This window comes from Atractosteus spatula, chromosome 6, assembly GCF_055471065.1.
Source record: "Atractosteus spatula isolate fAtrSpa1 chromosome 6, fAtrSpa1.hap1, whole genome shotgun sequence".
Classification (NCBI taxonomy): Eukaryota; Metazoa; Chordata; class Actinopteri; order Semionotiformes; family Lepisosteidae; genus Atractosteus; species Atractosteus spatula.
Window position 1 is genome coordinate 5,908,663 of NC_142711.1, and position 20,209 is coordinate 5,928,871.

Sequence of the window (20,209 nt, forward strand, 5' to 3'; positions counted from 1 at the left end):
AAAGCCAAAGTATTTGTTGGAAAGCTAATAGTCCGGAAACATGTAAAGTTCCTTTCAATAACTGAATGTTTTAATTAGTTTTTTTATTAACGGTGTTGCTTGTGGAAGAAAAATATTTATCTCGGTCTTGGCTTGAATGTGTGTTTCAAATGGCTGCAACTGAAGAAATTCTTTGACTCCCAAAATGGTATGAATTATAGGAGGGTGACAAAGGAAATAAATGCTCTCACATTTTGGGTTGTTAAATGTGCATATCTGAAACGAAAAGGCAGGCTAATGTGTAGCCTGTAAAAGCAACACAAATGCTCAATAGCACCTGAAGAACAACTGAAGCGATATTAGGAAGGACATGGTAGTGGGTTCTTAGGCCTGTTTCTGCACAGTCACCTCTTCTGATGTATTCTTTTTTTACAATATGCATGCATCATAAAAGCACATTTTTTTCTTGTATTTTTCATCTCAGTGCTCTGGAATGCCTTGTGACGATGAACACTATACAAGAATACCTTGGTGTTGTATTTGAATCGATTGACGTTTTTGTTACTGAGATGTTTAAGTTCTAGTTTTCAATTAAATATTCGATGTCCGGGATTAAAAGTGAACTCGCAGATATAAAAGCAATCAGCAGTTTGTTGAAAACTCGCAAGTATTGTATTTCAGTTCAAGAAGTCATCCTGTAAACGGAGGTTCATGTCGGTGGAAGGCACTAATGTTGAGCAGGTACAGTTCCAACTTTAAATAATGTGGATGTGAAAGAACAGGATGCTTGACTGTATGAAAAGGAGTGGCAGACAATTAAGAGACACACGCCCGGGGCTGGAGAGAAAAAGACCTTCATAATGTACATAAAAAGCGAAGAAGGTAAAAATATTTTTCGTGATGACAAACATCCAACCAGTGTTCCATTAGTATCATAACTTGCCAGTATCAAACAAAAATGTTTCCGACTAAGAAAAACCAAAGCAGATTTCATCTCTGGAATGGCCCTCACAATCTTCACTAAATATTTTCTTCAAATCGATCATTTGGTGCTGTCCTATCATTGATAGGACAATAAACAAAGGACTTTGTTTTCTGCATCATGTTCTGTCCTTAAAAACATCAGTAAATGTAGAACTAATTTGTTGAAAATTCCAGTCTTTTATGTAATACGGTTCCTGGTTGGGTTTTGCCCAACAGTAATTTTAAAATATACTTACCACCCCCAGAGGAGTATTTGTGCTTTCCCAAGTGACAGGGGTAAAGGTAAAGACAGGTCCTCTGTAAAAAGAATGTTCTGTAAACCTGGTTCTTATAGAATCTGAAAGCATAGCCTCAAGGAAACAGTTTGTTTATTGTCTTCAAAGTACAGGTGAGTTTCTCAAAAACTGAATGAGTATGGGGGGGGGGGGGGGGGAAGTATTCATATAACTTTTCCGGACATGTGGGTTGCAGCATGAACAGAAAAATGATCTAATTTCTGCTATATTTGAAGTCAAATCAGCCTTTGTTTAATCATCAGTGTGGCCCAGCCTTTTAGATCTTGAAGTTTTAGGTTTGCCATCTTGTATTTTTGCTGATCTTTTCCTTCCTTTATTTCCTTCACTGTCCATTAGGCCAAACAGTGCATGTTGGCCTCCCTTCACTCTGAACTTGACATTCAAAGGTACTTGCTGAAAATCGAGTCATCCCAGAGAGTTAGTATGCTATTTATCTTATCTGCATCCTTTCCGAGTTGAGTGTGCTCTTTATTCTGCGCTTTGCATATCAACTAACCCGTTTGCTTTCCCACTGTGCACTTTGCAGCTTCACAGCCGTGCATGCCATCAACAGGCTGACATGGAGGGGTTTGTGAAGTCATTTGTTTTAGCAGACAGTGAGCTTTTTAGCCGGAGCATATCCGAATTTAGTGTCTCTCATAAAGGACTTTCTGTTAAGTGACCTTTTGGCTACAATTTAAACAGTGCAGGATGGTTCATGTTACAGGATTTAATGGTCACTCGCTTTGACATTTTATGAGACCATGGACTAAGGAAAAGCATTCGAGGGATTTGGAAGCAGTTCAGAGGACAATGACTGCCAATGAATCAATAAACCAAATTAACAGAAGTTTCAGTTTGATTAGTTGCCATCCAATTAGGCATTCCCTTGCTGTACATATTAAATAAAATTTCCATAATGACTTAGGATTGCATACTGTGAAGTGTCTTACAGTTTTACTTCATCTTATGACGTACAGTCAGAAACATGTCAGAAATTATGTTTAAATAAGTACTGCTGGTCCTCTGCATCCCCATTAAAATTAAATGTTTTTTTAATTGTCAAGAAAGAAAAAAATAACTTTGACCGCTTGCCGTGGCTGTGGGTTTCCAGCGTTGTGTGCTGTTTGGATTGGTGCATGACGCTGGTTTTAAACACCAGCATGAGCGCAGTGATGACTGGTTGTGTTCAATCTGGCTCAGAGTTTCCTCTCCTTCAGAAGTGCTCTAATCAGATGCGTGTGCTAAAGTGTGATGAGTACATCGAAAATAAAAGTAATTTCATAGATGTTAGGATTAAGACTGTACATATTGCGCAGGTTTTTTATTCATTAACTGATTCAGTTTCATTATTCAATTATTTTAATCTTGTAGACGACGTAGACACTTCTCTTCTGGTTAGTGATTTCTGCTCTGCAGCTTAACCTTCATCTAGCACCTATGTGCAGATTGCTCTGTTTAGGAGAGGATCCAACGTACTGTTTGGAAAGAGTGTGGAATGCAGACCTAATCACTGTTTAACCTGGATGTTAACTTTTTATTTGAGTGGTTTAGTTTGTCTTTGCAAGCACGTTGTGCTCTTTACAAAAACTAAAGAACTGGGGAGTGTGCACCTTCTAGCTCGCATCGTGCAGGGTTAATAAACCACAGTACTGGTGGTGTAGTAGGTTTTGAATGGATTGATCTAATGCCACCTCTGTGGAGTGATTGAATGCGGTTCCTGTCTCATTAATTCAAGTGTCCATTGACTGTACATGTAAGTGAGGATCAAGCTAGCCTCTACAATAAAGCATTGAAGAAACAAATACATTAATCTTCATTGCTCAGCTCGTTCTGACCAAAGGTTACTTTTTAAAAAAATCACAGACTGGCTTTACAGAGTCCCTTTCTATATCCATTGAAACTGAAATCATTTCAATGGATGTCTTCTCCTGAATCAAGGAGCAAGCCCGGGCCATTGAGAATGAGGTCCCTCTCTGCTGAGGGGAAGAGTGTCTTAACAGCCAGGTTGAGAGATGGCGTCCATAGGTGGGCGCGTGTGTCTGGAGGTTTACAGCGTGGCTCCCGGTCTTGTTTTCCAGAGCAGGAGCCCGAAGCACGCCGCCGGGGAGCAGGCAGAGCACCTCTCCGGGGCCACGGCGGAGTCCGGGGAAGTCATGTCCGAGGGAGAGGCTCCGGCAGCCTTCACCAGGGGCAGCCGCTCCAGGGCCAGCCTCCCAGTGGTGCGCTCCACCAACCAGACCAAGGACAGGTCGCTAGGTACGAGGGCCCGAGACTCCGCTTTAATCATCAGTGTTTCCTACTGACACAGCGCCGTTCTGGACACTCCACTCAGAGCGCTTTCCAGGTCATGGGGACTCCCCTCCACCACCACCCCCAGTGTGCAGCCCCACCTGCATGATGCGCTACTCCGCTCCCCACACACCAGCTCTCAGTGGGGAGGAGAACAAAATGATGAGGCCAGTTCAGAGATGGGGATTATCAGGAGGCCATGATTAGTAAAGGCCAGGGGGAAATCTGGCCAGAACACTGGCGTAACACCCCTACTCTTTTTGAGAAACACCCTGGGATTTTTAATGACCACAGAAAGTCAGGACCTCGGTTTTACGTCTCATCTGAAGGACGGCGCCTTTTTACAGCATAGTGTCACTATACTGGGGCATTAGGACTCACAAAGACCGTAGGGTGAGCACCCCCTACTGGCCCCACTAACACCTCTTCCAGCAGCAGCCTTAGCTTTCCCAGGAGGTCTCCCATCCAGCTCCTCCTATATTCTTTATGTGCAGTGCTTTTATAAATAACAGAAGCCTGTCTTCTTGGCTTTCCATCTACACCTAAGTCCGCCTTCCTTTTATTTAGTCAGAATCAGATGAAGTTTGCTCTTGTAATAAGCACAAACACTCCAATAGCTTTAAACTTTCAAGTTACAGCAAACATTTTAAATGATCAAGTAATAGGTTTATTCCATGTGGAAAAAAAGAAGAAAGAAAACACAACGTTTCTTCTTCAGGTGTTCTTCTTCAGGCCTTCTTCACACCTGAAGAAGGCTCCACGGCTGAAACGTTGTGTTTTCTTTCTTCTTTTTTTCAGCAGGGAATAAACCTATTACTTGTTCCTTTGCAGCCTACCCATGCTGACGCAGCTACCCACCTGAACTACTACATTTTAAATTATCATGTGAGAAACACTCCTCTGTAATTGGGAGAGGCCAACACATTCAGTATTAACGCCAGTTACTTTCTCTGTTGAATATTTATTATAAGTGGTTAAATTCAAGCCTGTGGTGAAGACTTTTGTTTGCATCGCCGTTCTGTAGCCCTCCTTACTTTTAACTTTAAATATGGCCAGTTTTTTTATCCAGAATGTTTTTTCTTCTAAAATGACAAAACCACTAGTATGCTTTTTTCTCAAAAGATTGCCTTGCCAACTGTCTTTATGGTAAAAGATGCAGAACCAGTGACCGTATTTCTAAGCAGCTAAATATATGTTTTGAGAACCATGGGCTGGCTTTCCTCTAACTCTTAAAAATGAGTTTCTGCTGACAGCCGGCTCAGACAGGCCTGTTGAAAGAGCTGGAAGAGGGAGGCACTGTGTTGGGAGGTGGATGTGGACTCTAGCTGGGCACGGTTATTAGGATTCCTTCAGACATCAAGCTACAGGGCTGTGACGGTGACCAGCTTTCTTCAAGCTGTGGAACCTGGGGGAAAGTGAAAAGTGATAAATGTGACCTTGAGATCTTGGGATTTGTCTGCAGTACTTTTGTAAGTTGCTGGTCTATTTTTTTTATTTCTTTCAGTTGTAGACATGTTAAACCTCAGTTACTTCTTTTAGACCACACAGAGTGATCATTCCAATTCAGAGACTAACTGCACAATGCCAGCTGTTGGGTGGAGCATGGAGAAATTAATATTTTATCCATTTCTAATGTTCTGAGAAAGGGACACTCAAAAATTTTGTATATATCAACACATAAATATTTTAGCATCATCAGAGCTTTGAAGTTTTCTAGATTACATTTGGAAAATATGGATTTTGGAAATAGGAACTCAGTTTGAACACAGATGTTTCAGATTATAAAATGTGGTTTGAAAATAATGAATTGTGATTAAATTGGAGAACAAAAAGGTAATCTTAAGATATAATGCTGTTGTGAAAGTAAAAGGCAAAGTGAATTGTTTGGTTTCGTCCTTACTCATAGATTGGTTGCTACTGAACACCGTGGCTGAGCGTCAGCAATGAGATTAATTCATTTAGGAGCCCATAGGTGCAATAATTCATTACATGAAAACTGAATTGACTTCTGTGTGCCTTAAATTGTAATAGTTATAATTAAAAAAATGCTTTCTTTCTGAAGTAGGCTTGAGTATGGCGTATAGTATTTCAGTAACATCTGGTAGCTTTTACAACCCCACAGTTAAGAAGGCCACAGGAATAAAATCACTCCAGCTCCTCAGTGTGGACTGGCAGTTGACTGCTTACGTTGCAGTTCATATATCCTCCATTTTCCTAACAATGAGGAGAACTTAGCTGATGAACTATCATCACAAACTGCTGACTGAAACCACAAAAGTGACTTGAAAGGCTTTATGTTGATAAAGGAGGGGTAATTTGTTTTAATTATTTAAAAAAGCATGGAGCTAGCGCCCATTGCTTGCCGGGATAGGCTCTGGTTTCCTTACAACCATGAATCGGATGAGGTGCGTAGAAAATGGACAGAAGAGATGGATTCAAGTATAGGTAGAGAGAGAATCCAAAAGATTGTGCTTTATTGAAACAGAAAAATGAATCTCATAATTGTACTCTGAAATTATTCCTATTCGTCTTCGAGCTAGAATTACTGTAACTAATACTAATGATAAAAGACTGTAACTGAGAAAATAACTGAATTTCATCATCAATCCTAAAGTCGTGACATTACAGTAATAGACTAGTGTCTCCTCTAGGTACGCTTTCTTTCGTCTGAGCCAAGTGGACAAACAATAGGTGAAATTGAGGTTTCAGTTTCCGGACGCAAGTGAAATTTTGACCTGCCGATACAGTGCCTCAGCTTTGATGCTCTTGTTGTACTTTGTGTTTCTTATTGTGGTTTACGGATTGCGTTCGTAGATTTGTGTTTCATTGGCTAATTGCTTAGAAACAATTTTTATAGTTTGCCTTTAAGATGGATTGCTGATCTATTATAAAGGCCAAAGCTGAGTTATACACCTTTTTCAACCTGTGTTTTCTAGGTCTCATGTTATTGTACAGTATATCTATTACAGTGTTTTATTTCTTAATCCTTAATTAGCATTTTCCTTTCCCTCTTTGCTAATATATTGAAATGTGTACTGGCAGGCCTACTCCACCCTCTATAGATTTCATTTGACTGAATTGCACAAACCAGTAGCCTTGTTGCTTCACAAGGAGATAAACATTGCCAGTCCTTTAAAATACCTTTTTGTTTCACTTTTCTCAGATTTAACATTGTCTAAAAAACAGAATAGTCTACCCCGTTTATTATTCAGCTAATTACTTATTATTCAGCTAAGTATTGTCTTTTTTGCTTTTCCTGCATTTGACATTCTATTGCACAATTTATTCTCACATTACTTTAGGAGCATGATCTACCTTTTATTGTAATAATTATCAGTTATATTTATCAATGCCATGATTATAAAGCAATGTTCTTTTTTGTAAATATGGTGGACATTTGAAAAAATTACTTTGCCTGTATCACACATATCCAGCAAACAAGTTAGTAACTGCATTTATTTAACCTCAGTGAGACAATGTACAGTATCGATAAGATCTTCAAGGTTTCAGGCAGTAGATGGAGACAGAAGGTGATTTATTACTGAATTGTAATAATTCCTATATTTCTCATTGATTTTCCTATCACATGTTGATGAGCGCACTGTTTTGCCACAAATAAAACATCTTTTTTTTCTTGAAATATTGGCAGATTTTAAATTTGCAGAAGTGAGCCAGATATTTACTGAAAACATTGTAGTGCCATCAAAAGTCCATTTTCATTCATCCTGTTATTCTAGCAGTTCGATAATACAATCCCTGCTTATTACATTTCACATTAAATTTCAATGAAAATGCTTTAGGTGTAAGACGCATTAAGCAACTGAACTTTTTATTTTTAATTCAAGCGCTGCCAGAGTGTGTGTATGTCCTCTCTAGCACCAGACACTACACATCAAGTCACGCAGCCTGTTGTTGAAATATGTGTTGAGTGTGGGTAAAGGAGTCGGTGTCTAATTAGGCAAAAGTACTTTCTGAAATGAAGACTTGATTGAGCTTAACTTTTCTCTTTGAAACATGTGAGGTGTGAAAACAGGGAAGCCATCCAATGCTTAGTTGTTTCATTGTGATGCTACAGTTTGAATGTCAGAAGAGGATTAAAATCCTTGCACATCTGCTGGCAGACTCTGCAGTGTGCACAGAGCAACCGCTAAAGCATTTTAGATGGTGCTGGCACACAGTAGATATCTAAGAGTCCTGGAATCCAAGAATTGTCTCACCAGAGCAACGTTTTGCCAGAAATGCACAAACACTCCCAGGACATGAGGACTAGTAAAATGTAGGATTAGTGCCGCTGCTGTTCTGAGGTGCCTACATGAAAGAGGAATCTATGCTTGAAGACGTACTCAAGGATCAGATCTTGGTTTGGGAACCCCTCCACTTTTGAACTGACCTGTACGTTGGCTAGATTCAGTTAATTAGTCCTGTCAAGCACCTGTTGTGCATCAGTAATCTTCAGAGAGTGTTCTTGACATGTAGTTCAGGCCAGCTTGATCAGGAGCTCCTGAGACAGATTCCCACGGACAGATTCAGATACTTTATAGGCCAGTGATGCAGTACGGTCACTGCTGCACAGAGCAGAGATGCCATCGATACAGTCTGACCTCACCCCCGTAAAAAAACTCTGGTGACATTTGATTTGAAATGCAACATTAACAGAACTGCTTGTAAGGGCTTAGTAATATTAAAGCCATCCATTTTCTAACTGCTTCTTCCACTTGGGATCATGGGAGAGCCAGAGCCTGTCTCGGCCAGTAGTAGGCACTATGCAGGAGACACTCAGGATGGAACATCAGTCCTTCACAGGGCAGACGGACACAAACACTGACACACACGCTCAAACCAGAGCCAGTTTTCCCAGAAGCCAGCTAACATAGCAGTATGTCCTCGGGCTGTGGGAGAAAACCTGGTGCACTCGGAGGAAATCCATGCAAACGCAGGGAGAACATGCAAACTCCACACAGATAACACCCCAGGTCTGGAATTGAACCCAGGGCTCCAGTGCTGCAAGGCAGCAATTCTGATCACTATGCCATCGTGCCACCCCAGTGACATTAAAGTATTATGGGTAACCCTTGAAAGATAACCTTACTGTTTTGTTCTGTTTCTTGTCTGTTGTTGATGAAGAAATGACATCCATGTGAAATGTAGTTTCTTTGCCTGGAGAGCATGTGTTTATGTATCTGCATGTGCACATTTCCACAGAAGGCTTGCATCTTCTGGAGCACTGCCTAATTCTTTCTTATGGTTGTTTTCTCTGCAGTGCCTTTTTGTTGGTGAATTGAACAGTATGTATGTATAGAAGATTTCTACACACTTTCATGTTTTTCCCTAAGCAGATTTTGTTGTTAACTTCTAAAGGAATGTCAACTTCAACATGCAGAATTACGTCGTGCCTTTTGTGGTGTGCGCTGCCATGCTTGTTTTCCATTCTGTTTGATACAACAGGATATTAGTGATAAATCCATGATTGATTTTGTGTGGTGTGTCTGGTCTTGCTTTGCAGGTGTGCTGTATCTTCAGTATGGAGATGAAACCAAACAGATAAGAATGCCAAATGAAATAACAAGTGCGGACACAATCCGTGCTCTGTTTGTAAGTGCCTTCCCTCAGCAACTCACCATGAAGATGCTGGAGTCTCCTAATGTTGCGGTGTACATTAAGGATGATATGCGGAACATGTATTACGAGCTTTCTGATGTAAGGTAGGTAAATTTGATTTTTTTTGGTAAAGATTGATAGTTAGAAAACCTCTAAACAAGATCAGTCATTATATTCCTCACATTACCTTCTGGTGTGTCATTTACAGACACCGTATTTCTTACTTTTAAGTCCTCTGACACAGTAACAGTTAGAAGCTGGGTGAGTCAAGACTTAAAAGAGGAAGAATAGTATTGTTTTAGGCCGGATTATGACTGGATATATGCGTTTGTACCACTGCTGTTTTGTCGTTTGTCAGAAACTGCTTGTTCTTTCTCCTGTCGTGGAAGTATAGGGTGCAAAGTTGGGTTATACCATAGATGGGGTGCCAGTCCATTGCAGGGCAAACCCACACAAACACAGTTTAGAGGTAGGTGTTAAACTAGTTGGCATGAGATAGAAGCCCCCATGTGTAGGACTTCAAGAGGCTGTGTCAAGGGCAGTGTTAGAGGGGTGTTTGGTCCATAAAAATACAGGGTCAGCAATTGGGGATTGTCTCCTTCATCAAAGTTTTTTTTCTGAACACATTTATGACTGTTCTTTAGTGGGATTTTTTTTGGATTTGTAGAAGTTGTGAAATAGTGGGATAAAAAAAGGCTGCTCCACTCCGCAGTCAAGTTACAATTTTGTCATTTTGGAGCTTATCTTTCTCTTTAGGCAAATAGCTGACCATGGCCAGGCAGTTAAAGTGCTTGCCAGTACACAAAGCAAACTAAAAAGCTGTCCTTTACCTGATTTTAGTTTTAGCTAGATAAGTTGTCTTTACATACTGTACACTGACAAAGAATAATATAAATGCAATATGAAAAATGAAGACCCAAGAAACAGCAGATGATACATTTCCTAATGCATTTGTCGTCACATCTGTAAAAAGAAAATGGCAAAACACATTTGCTTTTCTTAGCAAGGATTTAACAGGAAATGAAAACATATGAATAATACAGAAATGGCATACTATGGTATATTTTCTGTATTTTTTTATGTTAAAAATTGAGTAGAATTTGAAGTTGTGAACATCCCTGCTTTTAACATTTAGTTCAGCAGTCGGTAGAATCAAAGACGGCTCTGATTTTCCCCAGACCGGCTTCTTTCAGTACCTCCGTAATACAGTATGTAATTGCCAGCACTGTCTTTATAGCTTTGCAGGCGCAGGAAAATCTTTGATGTTTGTGTGTTTCTGTGTGTGTTTTACTCATTACTTTACAAGGGCCATATTAAATTTCTGTTGTCAGGACTCTCCCCCTGGCTTCCGGTCTTTTCAGTGTCTCCAGACGGGTGTGATTCTCCCACTGTTGTGTGTAACAGTAGGTGGGAGGGCAGCCTCTGTTTGATGTTTTGCCGAGAGCTTGGTTTTTGGTTTTCATGGAGGGCTGCATGTTCTAACTGGCTAGATATGCCATCCCATCGGTTCTTGTACAGAAGGGCCCTGACTGGAGGGAATGAGGCCAACCCTGTTATCCTTCATTACACACTGCTTTTTAACAGTCCTGAAAACTGGGATTGGTCGATTTAGGAAAAGAAGCGCACTGCACACGGGGAGAAGGAACTCTTCTCCCAGCCAGACAGATTCGGAAACCGAGCACCACTGGGTGTTTGGGATTCTTTACACTGTAACGACCTCATGATCAGCTGCGGCTGCTAACACGGTGATTCATTTGTGTTATCAAAGTGACTCAAGGCTGAAAGATTTCACATGCAGTAGTCCCTTAAAGGTAAGCATGTCTTAACAGTTAACAGCCTGGCATCATATGAGATCATACATGTTTAATCATACCCCTGACTACGGGATAACCATGAGTTTTTCAGATGCAGTACTTGAAATGAAAGGATTGCGTTTTTAGAAAAATACTTATCCTTAATAGAGACTTTTTTTTTCCCATGGGGTTTAGAGAAAAACCTCAGGATTTGAAGCTGCAGTGGAATAAGTGTTTTTTTTTTGTATTTCATTCCTATCTGACTATACTGTGGCGAACATTGGACTCTTTAATTGAACATTGGTGCAGGAGTTGATGTGTTGTTTATGATGAGTGAAGTAAGGGAGCTGTGAACACAGTCTATTTGAAACCTGTTCTGTTTGCCTTTCTTGCCCTAAGTAAACACGCACAGCAAGGTAAATGTCAACAATTTTCACAGAGTCATGCCCCCCACCCCCCCAACCCCACCCCGGACCTTTTGTAGCATGAAATCTGTACTTTGTGCCTGCTGTCCTTTTCCTGTATTGACAGGGTGAATTCAAATTACTGCCAGATGACCTCATGGGTGTGGAAAACTGAAGAAAAGTAGTAAACCTACAGACCAGATAGACAAGAGATCTTTGATCTGTTGTAAAAGTTTGGGCTTGTCGACAAATGGGGTGGAATATCTATTCAAATTTATCTCGTACGTTTGGAGCCCTCATTAGTTCACTGTCAAACTAGAAGCCCTTGCGAATCGCTCACATGAACCTGCTGTCCTCATCCGTAGTTATTGATGTCCTTGATTCCAGGAATATTACGGCTCACTCCTGCCTAAAAGTGTACCACAAGGATCCTGTCCATGCATTCAGTCACAGCACCAGGCCTGCCAATGGAGATGTGAGGGTGAGTACAAGCACAGTTTTTCAGTGTGGGAAAGTAATTCCAAACTAAGTTTTTGACCCTTCTGTTTTTATTTCCCATCTGCCGAGTACACATGTATAAAAATGTTCTGAAGACTTTGAGTTTATTACCACCATTAATCCCAGTGTCTCTGATCCATGTCTGTGGCATTAGTTTAGAATCAAAATCTGAAGCTTCCTTGTTGGATTCCTGCTAATTATTCCTGAGCAGCCAGAGAGTCTCCATCTCATACAACTGGTGTCTCTGAAATTCCTTCAGGAAGCAGAAACTTGTCTACGGTAACTGTGTTCAAGGTGTCTAACACTTTATTAATGCAACTGCTAATTGTAAAGTGTTCTTCTGCAGTTTTCTGTTGTGTGCTCAAGTGATTTTAGAAATTGGAACTCACTCAAATAACCTTGCTGTGTTATTGCCAGCTCGCAGTCCTGGAATTTGAAATATGTGTTGTTGGAGTTTTAAGCTCCTTTTATAATACTGTGTGTTTAAAAGACGCAGTGTAGCAAATGTGGATGTCCAGAAGCATGTGTATTAACATTAATTTTGTAAAAACTGTAAATGGAGCATCTAGGTTTTAATTGGAGAATAATGTTTTATCTCAGTAGTTTGCAGTTAATTGTATATCTGTAAGATTGTTTTATTCATCTGAATAATATTGCTCTTTACTTTGTTACCGTGTTCTGTTGGTAAGGTTGTTTAGCTTTTTTCAGTAGCCCTTTGTAAAAAGCAATACTGGATCTGCTTCTCATTTTTAGTTTAATAACTCAGTTGTTTGTGAAATGGTTACTGCTGCGTTAAAGGACTTTTGGAAATATGTTCAACCACTTCTAACATTAACAATAATCACTCAATATCTTTACTAGAAATCATATTCTGCGCAGGGGGTTGGTTTTATTGCATTCTAGAGTTAAAACATAATCCTGGAAGTCTAAAGAAAGCACTCTGTGGACTTGGGGTATTACAGTAATACAAGATACCTAATAAGACCACAGGGTAAAACTCATGAAGTTTTTTAATATTATTAGTTGAAGATAACCCTCTGGCAAAGCTTGACTGTACAGGGGTCTTTTCAAGTGCTGCGATGTTGTTGTGTCCAGTCTGATATACTCCATGAAAACTGAAACGCTATTTCCTCTCTTGCTCCAAGCAATGAATAACCAGCGATTTTTACTTGAAATATCATTAATGTAACACTGTGATGATTTTAGCCACGGATTCTATTTTATTCCCAGAAGCCATTGTATTTTTGCCAACAAGTTGTATCAAACTAAGAAAGATGGATTTGTGCAGTCAGAAAAGGAATTTTGGTTAGCTTTATCTTGTACGTGTTATTCATATGAAGTAAGTAACCTGCATCTTTGGCTTTATCGCTGCCAAAATGATACTTGCAAGACAAAAATGTTACCCGGAGGAGTAATACTGCTTTGAAAAATGTTTTTTTTTTCCAAGGTACTGTCGTCAATGCCTAGTTATACTACTAATACTGCTACAGTATCCAAGCAGTATTATTTCCACTAAGAATGAACTTTATTAAATATTGAATGTTTGTTTGCAATACACTTCTGAAATCAGAGTAGGGGCATAATGTTGAATAGAAAAAACAAATAATATCAAAATTGAGAAGTGGAGTTGTGATACCCGCTTAGCTGTACTCATTTTGCAGTCTAACGTGAGTATAGGAAAGGTTACAGAGGAGAGGAGGGCCTTTGGTCTCTCTTTAGACATTTTGGTAGTTATTAGTGATTTAATGTTCACATTCAGCAACATACTGTAAATACCTATAGATTTTTAATAAGTAACCCAGTTTTGAATTTTATAGTATTGTTTTAAAATTCCATTTGCTGCTATTTGCTGATCCTCCAACCGCTTTTAGTATAATCTACACTTATGACGGGTTTCCTAACTATACCAGAATCACGGATGTAAATTAGCGTGTAAAACAGCAGTGGTTCCAGTACAGACCCATGCAGTACCCCACTAATGACATAACCCCTGTTTGAGCACCTTTTACCCCTTATGTGGACTCTCTGTTAACTGATTCTCAATCCCTGAATTATCTTAGAGGTGTCTGACCGTGCTTGACCATGGGTTTTATTCGTCATTTTTCTGTTTGTTTACCCATCCTTTGAGGACCTGCGCTAAACATCTTGCTCTGATTTTCTTACCTGGACACCAGATTGCACTGCTGTTTCATGGTCAAAGCCCCCCCTCCCCCACTGTCGCAGAATATGCAGTAGGCTCTGGTAGTTTACCATCTGTCATTGTGCCTGACTGAATTCATTTCATTTGATTTTCTGTGATCAAAATCGTTCCATTACTGTTAAGCAATGCCTGCTTCACCACATTTCACAAACGATTTTTAACTAAAAGATTTCTTGGCTTTTTAAAAGTTAGGTTCATTTGTTTTGGCCAGGTTCAGTAACAGAAGTACCAGCATAGTTTCATTCTCCGTACTTACTGTGTACTGTATATAGTTCTATATAGCATATACTATTGTATGCCATTCACACACTGTAAATTTGTCTTTAAATCCTTCTTGATGTATGTCTTTTATTACATAAAACAGTTTCAGTTAAGACGTTTTTGTATGCTGTTTTGTGATAAAACATTGGCTGAGATGAGATGTTTCTGACCAAACATATCTTCCGAAATACCCTAGAGCTGTCAAACTGAAATGGAAAGAAAAGGTATTGCCAGACATTACTCTTCCTTTAAAGTGTTTAAAAACACTAACGGAGCTTAATAGTATCCTGAGGCCACAACATTTGTTTATGAAAACCATTATTCATGAAAATTATGTAGCTGAAGCGGGACTGTGCTTCCTTGACATTTTTATTTAACCTTCAGTAATGCAGGCGCGGCATTCGATGGAGTTTTTTGAATTTCCGTTGCTTTTAGATGGTAAATCGCAGTCATGAAATGAACTGAGAATAGTGAAGAATCTGCTGAAACACAATATCTTATGTATAAATGCCATAGTGTGCATAGAACTCCCAGTATTAAAAAATAGAACACTAAAATTTATAACTGTTAACTTTGATATCACTTTAAGTTCCATTGAAATTAACAGTAGCCTCTCCAAAGAATGTATTGCTTCATTAAACTTCAGTAGTTTCACTTTGCTATTACTTTCAGCAAATAGAGTTAACCCATTTCATCAGCCAATAAATGCAGCTTTCAATGTCCGGTGTTGCTGCTGAAGCTGACAAAATCATTTAAGGATATGTTGAATGTCCAGAAAAAAAAGAGATGTTGTTTCTGCATAATGGCTATTTATGGGTAGAATCTTTAATGATCAGAATCAAAATCAAATTGTGAATGGTAGCTATAATTGTGTAACAGGTGCCATTTCATGGAGTTTAATAATTTAAGGGGATTTCTCTTGTACAATAAGAGACACCCTCCGGGTTAGGTATTAACTTAAGAAACGATTCTCATTTGTTGTGGTCTTGACTCAGTGTAGAGAGAGAATACGAGATGTATTTATAGATAAGCGAATGGAGATAACATGATTTAACAGCCCTAATTCAATTTGTAGTAATTGGCTTTTATCTATTTATGGCAGTTTATTACTTTTTTAGTAGTCTTTTGTTGTGAGGTGGTGAGATCCCTCAGCTCATGCAGGAACAGTATGAACAAGAATCTCTGTGTTGTGTTTTTGTTTGTATAATTATGATTGGCATGAATACCATCCTGGTCATTTCTGTAACAGTTATGCTTTACCAGTCCGGTCCAGTCTGCAGTGTGTGTGATGCCCTGTTGGTCTGGGGGCGTGTCTGGTCCAGTCTGCAGTGTGTGTGATGCCCTGTTGGTCAGGGGGCGTGTCTGGTCCAGTCTGCAGTGTGTGTGATGCCCTGTTGGTCTGGGGGCGTGTCTGGTCCAGTCTGTGCAGTATGTGTGATGCCCTGTTGTTCAGAGGGCGTGTCTGGTCTAGTCTGTGCAGTATGTGTGATGCCCTGTTGTTCAGAGGGCGTGTCTGGTCCAGTCTGTGCAGTGTGTGTGATGCCCTGTTGGTCTAGGGGCGTGTCTGGTCCAGTCTGTGCAGTATGTGTGATGCCTTGTTGTTCAGAGGGCGTGTCTGGTCTAGTCTGTGCAGTATGTGTGATGCCCTGTTGTTCAGAGGGCGTGTCTGGTCCAGTCTGCAGTGTGTGTGATGCCCTGTTGGTCAGGGGGCGTGTCTGGTCCAGTCTGCAGTGTGTGTGATGCCCTGTTGGTCTGGGGGCGTGTCTGGTCCAGTCTGTGCAGTATGTGTGATGCCCTGTTGTTCAGAGGGCGTGTCTGGTCCAGTCTGTGCAGTGTGTGTGATGCCCTGTTGGTCTAGGGGCGTGTCTGGTCCAGTCTGTGCAGTGTGTGTGATGCCCGGTTGGTCTGGGGGACGTGTCTGGTCCAGTCTGCAGTGTGTGTGATGCCCTGTTTGGTTGGGGTCGGGGGTCGGGGGTGTCTGGACCAGTCTGTGCAGTGTATGATTGGTTGACATTTAGATGTCTTTAGATATTTCAGTAAGACAGTTCATAAAAGCCTACAGAAATTCTGTGCAACCTCTTGGCAGCAGAGCATTTAAAGCACACCTGTTCATTGTTATTATTCACAGACAACATCTTTCATGAAAATCGTTGAACGATGCAGTCATTCTTGTGTGATTTTATTGTGTGCTAAGTTGGACACTGCAGATGACCTTCTACAGTTGGGCAGGCACTGGTGGAGGCAATGAAGGGTGACATGGTACCTGTGCCCTGTGCCATTACGGAGAGCGATCAGCACAGGGCTTTGCTGGGACCAATTTAAACCTGGCACAGAACTGAAATTCCTCCAGCGGGTGTTGGCCTAACCACGTACCAAGACGGCTTGAAAGCTCAGAGCTAGAAGAAACAGAAGCAATCGTTTACACTCAGGATCTCAGAATCAGTGCTCCCCAAACGTGTGGGCATGAATAAAATGTGTGAGACACAGACTGTCTGTGGGGTTGAAACATCAGTTCTTCTCAGGAAGGAGGGCAGAGAATGGGAAAGTGTTCTTTTTGTTATGCAAAGTGCTTGGTAACGATACAAAATCTAAAAGGGTAAATATTTGGTGCTCTCGTAAGTAAGGATGTAATGGACCCTTTTGAAACATAAAGTGTTGCTGCATAACGGTCCAGTAGTGCTCTCCAAGCTGCTTGTCTTGCTGACAGTTTCAGCAATCTGGAGCTTTAAAACAAGAATAGAATGAGGGATGAGTCCGGATGACCCATAGTTGAGTTTCTGTGTGTTTTTTGGGGGGGAAAGACATTAAATAGCCCTCTTCCGTATGTAATGGTTTGCAATTTGATAGAATCTAAATCTTTATATGAATATTATCTGTTTAACTGTTAACTGTGAGAAGCTGAAGTATTTAAGGGTGTTGTCGTGGTCTTGAGATTGTTGTTCGGGCGTTCTAAGACTCTATCCAGTGATGATGTTAATCAGGGTGATTTGCCACTAATGGATGACTTTCGGCCCCAGGACTGCGGGATAATGCACTGGTCTCAGATGGGGGAGATTGAGTTTCCAGGCAGATTGTAAGCTGTATTATTGCCAAGGGCTTCGGTACTGTGACTTCTCCCTAGTTCAGCATTTCTGGCCTTCTGCAGATTGGAATTAAAATTAATGTGTTTTTTTTGCCCCTTATAGGGACATAGGAAAGGAACTTACTGCTGGAAAAAAAATAGTCTGAAATGTCAGCATTATGCTTAAGGGCACTTTGCAAAGTGGAGGGAGTAAAATTAACCTAAAGACCTACAAAGAAGCTTCCTGAAACATTTAAAAAATGAGGTCTATTCATCCTGCAGCAGGATCTCAGAAATATACGTTGAAACTGAACATGCAGCCACTATAAAATTTCAGAAGCCTTCGTACTTTTTAAGCCTGTTGCTGAGCAATCCAATTTAAGAAGGAATCTATTGAACATAAGAACAGTTACAAACAACAGTAGGCCATTATGCCCATAAAGCCTGTTTAATAGTGTCTAATTAATCTCATGATGTTATCCTGCTGTTTCTTGAAAGAAGCCAGGATGTTAGTTTCAAGACCATGGTTGTGCAGCTTGAACTATACTCCCACATCGGTTGGGTGATGAAGTGCCTCATGTTCTCAAGCACTTAAATGCACTCCCAGTAGTTCCTGTGCGTCCCCTCTGGTTCAGGTTTCACCGTTCATTCAGAAGAAGTGCAATGGGTTGGCGTTGTCAGTGCCCTTTAGGATTTTGAATACTTGTATCAAGTTTCCTCATAGCCTTCTCTGTTCAGGACTGAAGAGGTTCCGTTCCTTTGGCATGTCAGTGTTAGCCTGTAAGGTTCTGTGTAACGGGCAAACGGGAGGACGATTGTACAGGAGGCAAATATTTTGCTTACCCTTCTGAAGGTCCTTCCATGGAGTTCAACAGCCGTATGCTTGTTTGCAATTAGTGTGATTTTAGAGTAGTTAGTATAGGATATATAACCAGATTTAACTGCAGGAGAGCGAAGGAAGTAGAAGTCAGAGTAGGAAGTAAGACAATCCTGGAACAGAGTATTAGGGAGCTGACCTACATTGAGGTCATCAGGAATGTTTTAGTTAATCCTTTTTACTGGTCCTGAGAAAACATTTGAGTGAGAAATGGTATTGGAATCATCACATTACTAAAAATTTACTTTGGTTCCATAGACATGTGATTGATTTGAGCTAAAATTAATAACGGAATTACTCTTTCAGGGTATTTGGGACCCAAGTCATAAATGGTATTTCTGGACAGTGTTATGTGGCTTATTCTTTGTATTTTTTTATTGCTTTTATATGCATTACGAATTTAACTGAAGCAATTGTGATTTAAGAAAACAATTTTATTTATATGTTTTTATGCCTTAAATTTTCATTTTACTTCCAATAGACAGGAATGGGGGTATTATTAAGCTGTACCTCTTGTTTGTCTTAGAGAAGATTGTTTTTTTGGGGGCTCTAGCATGGGTGGTTATAGGACATTAATCCCAAGGGTGTGTACCAGTCTTGACTCTACTCCTTCGGTGAGAGAGGGTTAATGTGTGTGCACTTGAAAAGTGAGAAAATGTACTTGACTGTGAACTCAAGTTCAAACAAGCTTTCACTCTCCGCATACCTGTGAAATGTCATTCGCGTTTCACTGTGTCACAGTTTGAAAAGGGTCGAAAATGGTAAGAAGTCTAAAATGGCTTATAACAGTGTGAGGTAACAAGTGATTGTGTTCGGGAGTCACGCGCTGTTGTAGGTACAAAGGAAGCTGGTTTGAGTTTATTTTTACTGGTCAGACCAAAGAGATCTTGGGAGATCAGGCTCCTTTTGAACTAATGTGCACCAGATGATTGGAACGCCATGGCACGTTTATCTCATAAAAGGCTCTTATGGTGCAGAAAATTTTTACAAGGTGTTTAAAGTAAGACCAGGGGTCATCTGTTACACATTCCTTCTTTAATTGTAAGGCGATGGGCCTTTGCAGATGAAAATCTGATTTTTTACTTTCAGTGTAAAAAATGATCTGGGCAGCCACTGACAAGGGAAAATTACAGCTCCTTTGTATTGTACTTTGTTTTAACAAGACCCCTTATGTGGTTATGAGCTGTTTATATCGGACATGAAAAATCTGATGAGTTGGTTATCCAGTACAAGCGTGAAACGACATGGTGATATCCAAAAAGCAGTTTGTTTTAGTTTACGACCTGTTTGTGCAAAACAAGTTTATAGATAGTAAATTAAATTATCTTTTAATCATCCCTGTTTTTCCAGACAGTATCCTATTATATATACTGTACATATACCAGCCAAGTCCAAAATAAAAAGAACACTAGTGATATTGAAACTGAAATATTCCTTAGATGGAAATTCATTACTCTGCTTACTAATCTCTGAAGGCTCTGTGCTGTATCAAACATGTATGTAGTAGTAACAGGGGGAAAATAAACTGTGTATCTAGTCTTGAATAATGTTAGAATAGGGTCGGTTTTAGGGCATAGTTACTTGATATTACAGTGAAGGCTAAATGAAAATAAAATCGGCCATATTTTACAGAAATTAATTTGGAGTTATGACTGCTGTTACAGCAATAGTCTTTTGTTTTTGCTGATCACACACAACAAAAGAAGCATTCTAAATACTTCGTGTAGTAACAGGCTCCTGAAATTGTGAAACTGGACACTTGATTTCTCAGAGAAATGACATGCAGAAAGCAAATGAGAGTTTGCACCTGTTTAAACACGCTTGTTCAGGGCAGGAGAACACCTCTGGCAATTGGAGACACTAAAGGAATTCTGTGCACAGTCGAGAATTTGTTCGGAAACCGCCCATAGTGAAACTGTGCTGTTGATTGTTGGCTTTCTGTGAAGCTAAATCTTGATTTTTTTTCTTTGACTTTCCTGGTGGTTTT

General features: G+C 40.1%; 1 protein-coding gene across 11 annotated transcripts in view; it reads left to right on the plus strand.

Annotated features, from left to right (window-relative positions):
* The window catches only part of LOC148831729 (sickle tail protein homolog), a 279,568-nt gene that overhangs the window by 213,694 nt on the left and 45,665 nt on the right, over positions 1-20,209 (plus strand). For 7 of the 11 annotated variants that reach the window (XM_088918250.1, XM_088918248.1, XM_088918252.1 and 4 more), the window contains 4 exons: positions 1,596-1,676; positions 3,320-3,497; positions 9,034-9,232; positions 11,713-11,806. In XM_088918250.1, coding sequence (XP_088774376.1) covers positions 1,596-1,676; positions 3,320-3,497; positions 9,034-9,232; positions 11,713-11,806 — 552 coding nt within the window. The remainder of the gene's footprint in view (positions 1-1,595; positions 1,677-3,319; positions 3,498-9,033; positions 9,233-11,712; positions 11,807-20,209) is intronic. The other 4 variants (XM_088918249.1, XM_088918256.1, XM_088918257.1 and 1 more) reach the window with 1 other exon arrangement.